This window comes from Mirounga angustirostris, unplaced genomic scaffold (genome assembly GCF_029215605.1).
Source record: "Mirounga angustirostris isolate CCGP_5_RB_7025 unplaced genomic scaffold, mMirAng1.0.hap1 SCAF_3, whole genome shotgun sequence".
Classification (NCBI taxonomy): Eukaryota; Metazoa; Chordata; class Mammalia; order Carnivora; family Phocidae; genus Mirounga; species Mirounga angustirostris.
The window spans coordinates 80,416,372-80,427,045 of NW_026991711.1; the positions used below are offsets into that span (position 1 = coordinate 80,416,372).

A 10,674-nucleotide genomic window follows, 5' to 3' on the forward strand; every position below is an offset into this window, starting at 1 on the left:
CAGAAGACCCAGTCTCTGCCCAGGTGATCAGTGTGGCCCTGTCTGCTGTATGTGCCAAGTTGACTTTTCTCAAAGGAACCGCAGTGCATCCATTTCCTTCTACTTTGTGAAAAATTCCTGGGAACTTGTATAATCTTCTTTTATTAAAGAGAAGAATTACCACTTAAAACTCAGTCAGCATAGTGCAAAGAGAAGCCAAGTTACATCTGCCAAGGTGTGAACACCTGGGGGGCATGTGTGTGTGTTTGGGGGGGGGGGTTCACCAAAGAGCAAAGCTCTAAGAGAACAAAAAACCCAACCAGCTTTCCCATCAAAACCTCAAAGATATGGAGCTTTTCAGGCTCCTCTTCTGAAACTCAGACCTGGCCTATCACTCAGGCCTCTCCCAGATTCCAGAGAAGGGCAGCTGGGGCTGTGGGCAGCCAGCCAACTGTGTCTTCAAATTCCCTTTTAATCTCTCTCAGTTGCCAGCTTCATTTAATGAAATCTGGCTCCCATTCCACACATAGGGAGAAAAGTAGAAAACTTCTGGCAGATTTTCTGGGATGGATGACTTTTTGTTATGGTAACTGCTCTGTTGACTCCAGAACTTCTGAACTTGGTGAACCTAGGAAGCAGCAGCCCAGCTTCTTTCTGTGTTCCTGGTAGGTGGGCCCTGATGCCAGAGGGGACAGTGAAGATAGAAGGACCTTGACTGTTTCAGGTCACAGTGCCATGATGATGACGGTGATAATACCTGATAGTAATGGTGATGGAGATAGTGATGATAGTGATGATGATGGTGGTGAGGGTGGGGATGATGATGGTGATGGTGATGATGATGGTGATGATGATGATGGTGGTGAGGGTGGGGATGATGATGGTGATGGTGATGATGATGGTGATGATGATGATGATGGTGATGATGATGATGATGGTGATGATGATGGTGGTGGTGGTGATGATGGTGATGGTGATGATGATGGTGGTGGTGGTGGTGGTGGTGGTGATGATGATGATGATGGTGGTGGTGGTGGTGGTGGTGATGTTGGTGATGGTGGTGGTGGTGGTGATGCTGCTGCAGGCCATGGGGACAGGGATCTGGGACTACTCACTGCTCCCGGCCCAACCACAGTCGATGAAGTCTTGCTCTGCGTGGCCCAAGCTGTTCCCTCCACAGGCCCTCACCAGTCACCCCCTGGCCTCCTCACCCCAGCATCTCTCTTGTTCTACTTCCCCCTCTGCCTCTCCCCCCTACTTCTTCTCTTTCCTCTCTCATAAATAAATAAAATCCCCCCGAAAAGTAAAAGATTGAGCATGAGGATGATGGTGGACATTTTGAGCCTTTTAGACCTGGCTAGGAACACTCTCCTGTATGTATATCTTTGTCACCTTCCCCCTTGTGCTCATGGCTGCAGAGGTACATGACCTCCCAGGGAGGGAGAAGGCCCACGGTGCAGGGACTCTGGGGTCCTGAGTGACCACAGGAAGGCGTTCCATCTCCCATCTGAACAGCCACTCAGCGCTGTCATGTGGGGGAATCCATGGTGACATGCTACCGAACTTGGGGAGATACTTGGTAATTCAGCATAACGAAATATACCTGCTAAATGTTGAAATCACCAAGTTAACCTCAATAGTTATCAGCCTAGTAGCTTTAAAAATGACCAAAGGGGCACCTGGCTTCCTCAGTCAGTGGGACACGTGGCGCTGGATCTCGGGGTGGTGAGTTTGAGCCCCACATCGAACACAGAGTTTACTGAAAACACAAAACAAAAGGAAAAAAGCCCTTCCAAAGGGCCCAAATCAATTAGGCTCCAACAATTGAGCTGGTCGGTGGTGGGATGGATCCTCTGGCCTGTTCATCAGCCGCTGTGCCCTGAGCACTCAGATGAGGCAGGTGCTTCTCAGCCACCCGGGTTCTCCCTCTAGGAGCTCAGGGTCTAGAGAGAAGATGGACAAACATGAATGAAAAACGTGAATGAAAAGAGCAGTTGCTCCATAGGAAGAGAGCAGGGGCGACAGCTGGGTCCCGAGCTCCGGCAGGTGAGGGGTCTGACAAGGCCGTGCTCAGGTGACATTGAGATTTCCTGAGGCAGGCCAAGGAGACACCCCAGCACAAATCCAAGTATATGCAGCCAGCAGAGGGCACCACGCTGCAGAGGAGTGGAGGCCCAAGTTGATGTTGCCAGAGTGGAGGTTAGAAAGGAGGCCAGGGTGGCTGGAGGAAGCTGAGGAGGAGAGCAGAGAGGGAGAGGAGGAGGGGCAGGGCCAGGGGCAGGTGGACAGTCTCAGCGCCCTGCTCCTAGTGCTGGGTCACACCACATCTCCCCACAATCGGTGGCTTCGCCCACAAACACTCACTGGGGCACAGTCTCCGGGGATCAGGACCCCAGCAGTGCTCAGCTGGGGGCTCCTACCAGAGCCTCTCAGGAGGTTGGGGCTGTTGACAACACCAAGGCAGGACCTGCTTCACTTAGAACCCGAGCTCACTTAGGGGTGTTGGCAGGATTCAGTCCATCTCGAAGGCCTGAGTTCTTCTGTCTGTTGTTGGCCCTCGGTGCTAGGCCACGTGCACATGCCTGTGTCATGGTTCCACATAGGGGCTTGTTCCCCAGTGTGGGGATCTGAGAGAACACGGGTCAGGGTCAGCACGGGGCCGGGCACGGAGCTTTTCTAACCGAATCTCGGAAGGGGCTTTGGGTCGTGTTGCCATGTTCTGTGGAATGGAAGTGAATCACTACGTCCAGATCACACTCCAGGGGAGGGGGTTACACAAGGATGTGTACACAGGAGTTGGGGATCGGCGGGAGCCCCTGAGGGGAGAAGGGGAAGACCCCTGCCGGGTCAGTGCCTTGCCCAGAATCAAGGACTTGTAGGAAGGCTGGACCAGGCACGAACCCAGATCTTTGAATGTCCTCAAAGTTGGGGCCCTGGATGCACCTCAGCATTCAGTGGGGGCTCTGGAAAAGGTCATGTTGAAGTAAGTGGCTACAGACATGGAGATGGTGTGGGGGTGAGGGTGAGCATTGATATCCTACAGGAGGCATTCCAGCACATTCTTGTCTGAGGAGGAGCCAGGTCACGGCAACCCACGGAGTGGCCCCCCATCCACATCACACCCATTGGAAAGGAGGTAATGGCTCGCAGCACAGGACAGGCAGACTCTAGGGGTAAGGGTGGATTCTGACCTTCAAGGGCCAAGGCTCCACCGCCTTCTTTAGGGTTTGCTCTGGAAATTAGGAAGCCTAAGATCTTGGGAAGCTATTGCCCATCCCTCTGTCGGAGGGGCTGCCCTCTTCTGGGTCTCCAGAGTGTGAGCCCTGGTGTACACACGTGCACAACATGCTGAGCGTCCACCTGCTCACACGCACACACGCGCACACACACACACACACACACACACACCAGTAGGGACTGTGGGGTGGAATCTGACCAGTAGCGGACTCAGAGAAGGTGAGAAGAGGAAGAAAATGTGGTTGGAGGTATTTCCTACATGGGACACCACTCCTCCAGTTTCATAGATATCATCCCACATATGCCTGGGACGTCTGGAGGAAGTCCGTGCTGGAATACTGTGCACTGGACAGACCAGGCACAGACCATCCCTGACAAGCACAGTGGCTTAGGCAGGGTCAGACCAGGTAAGAGTGGAGAGTTGTGTCTGACGCCGGGTGTGTTTCCAAGCTGGGGCCCTGGCTGCACCCAGACCTTGCCTGTGGGCTGTGGTGAGGGGTGCACTGTGTCACTGGGCACAGATGTGGCCTTGCATGCAGACCGGGGATGAGCAGCCGGCAGCCCAGAGCACTGTTGGTGGGGGTGTCAATCCAGGAGTGGACCCAGGTAGGGGATCCCAGGCAGTGAAGTCACTTCCTTGACCACAGACCCCAACAGAACTTGGAAGCCCCGTGACCAGGCACCCACATTCTACTGTAGTCCCGTATCAGGGTCACTTGACTGGAGACATCCGATCGTGAAAGATGTTCTCTTGTTGCTTGCCTACTTCCTGGGGCTCTGGCTTCCAGAAACCCCAGGGTAAGGGCTTTTTCACCTGCTGCAGACATTGGCTCAAGGCTCGCCCCCGTTGCCTCAGGGCGTTTGGCACGAGGGGCCATAAGGTAATACAGAGAAGGCCGGGCCAGGCCAAGCCACCTCCCTGAGCCACCCCAGGGCAGCCCCATCCCCTCCTCTTGACTTTCCGGGAAGGAGGGATGTGTGGGGAGGTCCTGCCCCTGGGCTGGAGGACGTCACAGGGCAGCGGATGCCCTGGCGGTGCCTTCATGTTCACACCGACGTCATGGTGGATGGGGGTGGGGGGGGCGGGCGATGAGGATCCCTGAGGGCCTCTCACCTGTGCCAGAGTGAATCCAAGGCCCTGAGGCTGTGTCACGTTTCTCTCCGCGGTGGAGGGCTGTGCATCCTGTGGTGTGGTGTGTGTGTGGAGTGGAGTCCCTGGGTCCGAGGCCCAGCAAAGGTAGCCGCACAGGGCTCTGAGGCCTCGTGCCTGGCTGCCTGGCACTGTCTCTACAGAGCTCCCGACAGGAGACGGGGCAGGAGCTGGACGATGAGGGCCTCCGCGCTCCCTCCGTGAAGGACAGGAAGGTGCCCCGCACTGGCAACAGAGTCCAGCGCTGGCTCAGGGTGAGTGCAGGTGCTGGGCTGACCCACCCCCCAGGGCCCCGATGCAGCAAAAGGGCCTCAGGTCCCAGAAGCCAGCCTGCTAATGCCCTGGGCTCCCTCCCACAGTCCTGCTCCATCTGAATCTGCATCCTCATCTCCTCCCCAAACTTGCCCTCAGGGCCCTGCCCCTGCCTGGGCCAGATGCACCATCATTGTCCACGTATTTGTAGGAATATCAGAAAAGAGACTTGAAACCATGTCTCATCCCATTCAGCTAGAATCGTCTTGCACTGTGCTATGCATTTTGCTAACTAGTCCTCCGGGTGTCCCCTTTGGCCTAACAGTCCTTCCCCATCTTCTCCAATCTTGCACATGATCATGGTGAGTTGGGAGAGTTTTCCCCAAAGGGACATGGGGCTCATGGTACTGTGTCTCCTGCTTTGCCCTTTGGTTGTGAAAATCCACATCCCTGGGGCCCCTACAGAGTCAGGGGCAGGGGCCTCATTGTACAACATTCCAGAAGGCCAGTCGGTTACCACAGCCACTGAGGCCTTGACTGATGCAGGGCTTTGATGGGACTCCCCTCTGTGGCCAACTCACAGTGCTGCACTAAACATCCTACATGCCCTACTATCCTGAGCCCTCTCACCTAAGAAAATGTGTCTGTGCTCTCATGTCAAGAATGGGGTATGTTGTCAGAGATCACGGGATCGGTGCCGTTCATGCGGGGAGGTGGTGTCCATACTCAGCTAACAAGCTGACCTGACATAAAACATGTTCCGACATCATCAACTTCAATTCCTTGTATGGATGCCAAGGACCTTTTTTCTTTTTCCTGAAAGACTTACTGATTGGTCGATTGATTGATTGATTTGAGGGAGAGGCAGTGGGAGAGGGGGAGAAGCAGAGGAGAGACAGACTCCTCAAGCAGACTCTGCCCCTAAGTACGGAGCCCTACGAGGAGCTCGATCTCAAGACATTGAGATCGTGACTGAGCCAAAACCAAGAGTCTTAGGATTAACCCAATGAACCACCCAGGCACCTCATTGTTTTTTCTACTATGGGCCCTCTTGTCCCACCTGTTGCCATAAGTCATTGAGATCTTGGGGATTTGGTCTGCGCTCCCACCCCCAACCCTCCTGGTGGCTACAGAGCTGAGTGCATGTCTCCTCCGTTTCACCTCAGGGTAAAAACAGCTCAGCCACAGAGAAGAATGAGACCCGCGAGCTCTGGACCAACCAGGCTGACCTGCTGGAGATGCCAATACCACCTGGTGCCCGCCTTCGTAGGCAGAGACCTCAGCCACATCTCCACATTCCTAGGCACGTACACAGCTTTTGCCACCACCCCGAGGTGCTGGACCTCTTCTTTACAACGTGAGCACCCTGCCCCTCCACAGCCCAGTGAGATCTGGCCACCGCCTGGTTGTGAGTCTTGGGAATGTCACCAAACTTCCTCGAGCCTCGCTTTGCTCCTCTGACTGGGGCAGACTTATTATAGGGACTCGGTGGTGTCCTTTAGGGAAAGTACACCTGGGGGCCTGGGCCTGCAGAAAGGCCTGCTAGAGGGGCTGTGGTTGTGCTCATTTATCATTGTCCTGCTCCTCACGAGGAATCCTCTGCCTCATCCCTCACTGTCACTATGGTCTCGAGCTGGGCTGTTTTGCCATTTGAAAGGGAGATTTGAGACTCCCTCTGGGGTCCGTGTCCTGGGTGAAACCAGAGCAGGGATGCCTGGGGCTGAGCAGGGGGCCCAGGCCCACTCAGATATCTGGGATGGGGTGGTTGGGGCCCTTCCATTCATCAAGCATTCAGGAAGCCCCACTCAGTGCAGGCGCTTCCCTAGGAGCTGACTGACCCCTGCACAGAGCAGACAGCGCCCCAGGGCTCCAGACTAGTCGGGGGTCAGACAGTGACGCTAGACATGATGAGAAGTGGCGTCCACAGGACATTTCATGTGGTGCCCCTCTGGCCTCCTCTAGATATGGGGGCATTCCCTCTACTTCGGATGAGCTCGGCGGAGGCCTGGAGCAGCGGAACATGTGAGTGAGCTTCGGCTACTGCAGGAGGGAATTCCCTCCCCAGGAGGGCAGCGAGGGGACTGTGAGATGGGGGGCTGCTGGGCCCTCATCCCACACATCTGCGGCTCCTGTTTTAGGAATCTGGGAAAAAGGGGAGCTGTGGGTGGGCTGTGGGCACTGTGGGAGAGCAGAGGGGGCTGGAGGACAGCTTCAGCCCCTAAGAGAGTCAATGCCCATCCCTGCCCCCTCCCAGCCCTGTCTCTACCCCACTCCCGGGACCCACAACAAGGAGTGTGGGGCCATGACACTCAGCGATCTGGTGGAACCTGGACACTGGGTGCTCAGCAGGTGCTCAGGAGACCCAGTGAGAGCTCAGGGACAGACGTCCCCCACCCTGTGGGAGATGAGTGTGAGTGGAAAGAGACCCACTCATGGCACCTAGTGAATGAGGCAGCATTAGGCACCGGAGGTAAAGCTGGAGGTATTGGGAGGGTCCTGGGAAGGCCTGGCACGAGACAGAGTCCCTTTGCTCCCTCCTTGGCTGGATATTCACAGAGCAGTGTGTGTGCAGTGAGGGCAATGAACAGGCCCGACACCGCCCCTCCCTGGCCACATGCAGTTGAATCCAAGTGGCAAGTGGGCAAGGACACAGACTGACGAGTGTGCCCGGACTCCCCCAACAAGGACAGAAATGGCCACACCATTGATCAAGGGCTCCCCCTCACAAAGGCTTTTGGCAGCCTGTCCTCTGTGACCAGGCCTGTGTCAGGCAGTCCTTCCAGATCACAGGTGGACAAGGAGTAGGCCCGGTCTCTGACATTCAGGGGTTCCCTGGGACATCTGTGTGGGAGGGTGCTTTGTCCTCTGACTCCCTGCCTACCTGTCTGTCCCCAGGGCCATCTCCTCCATCCTGGGCACATGGCTGGACCAATATCGCCAGGATTTTTTCCAGCCCCCAGACTTTCCCTGCCTGAACGTGCTGCTCAAGTACATGGGCCTCCATATGCCAGGCTCGGACCTGGAACGCCGTGCCCAGCGTCTGCTGTCACAGCTGCAAAGCCTGGAGCCCCCGGAGCCAGAGGCTGGGGGTGAGGAGGGCCGGGGGTGCCTGGCGAGGGCCCGTGGAGGGGACCGGGCGGGCCACGCAGAGCAAGCCTCCATAGAGTGCGGTTGGGCCGGGAGCAGTGCGTAGTCCCAGATCCCTGTCCCCATGGCCTGCCGTCCGGGGAGACCTCCCAGGGATCGGATCCTGGCCTCAGACAGCACTGAGCGGGGGGAAAAGTTTCCTTCACTTAGGAGGGACGTGGGAAGCCCATCAGGCCGACGATACTTTCTCTTCTTGGAGCTACAGCACCGGCCCCGGAGCGAGATCCGGAAGGAGCGCAAGAACTGGGCCCAGCTCCCGCTGTGGCCCCTGCTGTCGCCTCAGAGCCCCCGCGGGCCGAGCCCGTCCCTGCTGCGGGGGCTCAGCCACTAGGGAGAGCAGGGGCGCCCCCTGCCCCGTGGGCGCCGGCACAGGTGCTAGTCAGAGCGCTCGTTCACGCTCCTCCGCTGGAAGAGCCACCCGCACCGATGCCCGACCCGGAGGTCGAGCAGGGTCCAGGCCCTGGTCCTGGGGTCGCCGCCGGGCCCGAGCAGCCCCCTGCCCCAGTGGAGCAACCAGCCCCGGCCCCCGAGCAGCAGCTCGTGCTGGCTACAGCCCCGAAGGACGGCTTCCCCTCCCCTGGCATTGCATTCTTTGTAGTGTTTCTGGTCTGTATGCACCTGTATAATGGCTTCCTGTACTTTGTTCGTTAAATAAAGTAGAATCTGAGTTTACATAACATTTTACTCTGATCCTTTTCTTTTCCTTTTTTTTTTTTTTTAATAGAGATTTTATTTACTGATTTGACAGAGAGAGAGAGCGTGCGACAGCAGGAACACAAGCAGGGGGAGTGGGAGAGGAGAAGCAGGCTTCCCGCTGAGCAGGCAGCCTGCTGTGGGGCTGGATCCCAGGATCCTGGGATCATGACCTGAGCAGAAGGCAGAAGCTTAAGGACTGGAGCCACCCAGGCGCCCCTCTGATCCTTTTCAATTGTATATCCAGGTGCCATGAGGTACACTCAGAGTGTTGCTCAACCATTCACTTCTAGAACATTCCCATCACAGAGACCACTGCTCTTCTCCCTGTCTCTGATGTTTACCTGTTCTGGGATTTTCCTGTGCCTGGAATCCTACAATATGGCCTTTTGTGTCTGGTTACAGAACAGAAGAGTGATTCATAATGTTTTTCACTTTTTTATAAAAATAACATTTTTATTACAAAGGAATGTTCCTGACAATGCAAAGATCCTGGGAAGCCGCAAAATGAAGTCTTTTCATTATGTGGGATAGGTTCCCATTTATAAGGATGCCTCGAAAGGCAGAAACCACAAGAGAAATGTCTGGGTCCTTGAGACACCTTTAAATTCTTTCATTTTCCTGAATAGACCACGTTTATCTTATTGTAATGTGCATATTATAAAAATGTTAAAATCTCACATGAAATCTTCCCATTTACTACTAATATATTTGGTACTAAAGTAAACAGTTCTTTAGGTATTAGCCAGATTATGTTTATTTAGTAAAATAATCATTTGAATATGAAGAAAAGAAGACACATTCCTTCTCCCAAGAAATAATCACCCTTAACACATGAGTCCATCTTCTAGTCCTTTCCCTCTGAGTGCAGTTGAGCCATTTATACGGATTTGCCTCTCAGAATTACACTGAAAAGTACATCCGTGCCATAAATCTCTGTTTCTTTAGGCCCGATTCCTAGAGGAACAGATGGAACCCCCTTGAGCCACATTTCTGGAGTATTGGCCGCAGACTCCTCTATCTATGCTCTCTTTATTAAGGTGGAGCCTTGTTTGGGAAAGGAGGGACCCCGGAGACTCGAGATGAGCCCTGAAATCATGAGGAGGACAAGCCGGCAGTGAGGCCGTCAGGGTCCCCGGCAGTGACCCACAGAGCAGGGAAGAGCCTGCCCACAGCCCCCTCATGGGTCCTCCCCCACAAGCATCCCTGCCCTGAGTCCTGGGACACACCTCCCGCAGGCCCGTCCCGGGACGCGCCCCAGCCGCTCCAGCCCCTCGTGCGCCATAACTCAGCTTCTAACTCGAGCAACCAGGCCGTGCTCCAGGCAGCCGAGGGCTGCATGTCGGGCCCCTCCTGTCTGCTTGCGCCCTGGCCATCCTGGCTGGCACCCATCGCCTCAGGGAGGAACCTCGGATGGCAGCGCGGGTCAGTGAGTTACAGACGTGCGTTCATCCGGATGTAGGGTTAGTGGCGACAGCGAGAACCACTGGCACCTCTGTGAGCACGAGAGACCTTTAGAAAGCACACTGGGTGCCCATGGGAGCTGCAGGATGGACTGAGCCTCAGCGAGAGGCGTTGGCACTGGGCATAGCCCCTCCACAGCCCTCAGGCTCCTCCAGCAGTGACCCCCTGCCCCTGCCTGCCCCAACCGTGGTGTCCCTCAAGTTCAGCTTGTGCGAGAGAGGGGGCTGCACTTCCCGCTCAAGACACCATGTGAGGAGAAGGGGGAGACCCCTGTCCTCCCCCAGCGGCAGGTGAGGGGGAGTCCACTTCACCTGAACCTGTATGGGAGGCCATGGCCAGTCACCCCTGTCCTCTCTGCCCCAAGATGGAGCTCCCCAGGCACAGAAGACAGATCCTCAGAGAGAGAACACTGGGGGCTCTCCCTGCAGGAAGAGAGAGAAACACCATTGGCTGGGGAGCAGGGGAGAGAGGAGAGCTCTGAGCACGAGGGGGAGGGCGGCCACAGGCTGGGGCGCTGCCCTATTGGTCAGGGGCACAGGCTCTGTGTGGGCTTGTACGGGGTGGCCAGGCTTCATCCTCCCGAGGTTTCCATCAAACCAAATTCACCTCCAGAAAATACTTTCAACACCAACCACCAAAAGCCTCTGGGATCCTGGCAGCCAAGGAGGCCCGAGTTGCCATGTACCAATGATTACACGGTGGGGGCAGACGGGGGACAGGCATGATGGAGCTGAGGGCAGCTCCTTTTGTCT

General features: G+C 55.9%; 1 protein-coding gene across 1 annotated transcript; it reads left to right on the forward strand.

Moving 5' to 3' along the window:
• Positions 1 to 988: 988 nt before the first annotated feature.
• LOC135363789 (ral guanine nucleotide dissociation stimulator-like) lies at positions 989 to 7,928 on the forward strand. The gene is made up of 5 exons (XM_064585807.1): positions 989 to 1,102; positions 4,510 to 4,620; positions 5,785 to 5,975; positions 6,581 to 6,640; positions 7,514 to 7,928. The coding sequence occupies exons 1-5, from the start codon at positions 989 to 991 to the stop codon at positions 7,809 to 7,811; spliced, it is 774 nt and encodes a 257-aa protein (XP_064441877.1). The 3' UTR covers positions 7,812 to 7,928.
• Positions 7,929 to 10,674: the final 2,746 nt, after the last annotated feature.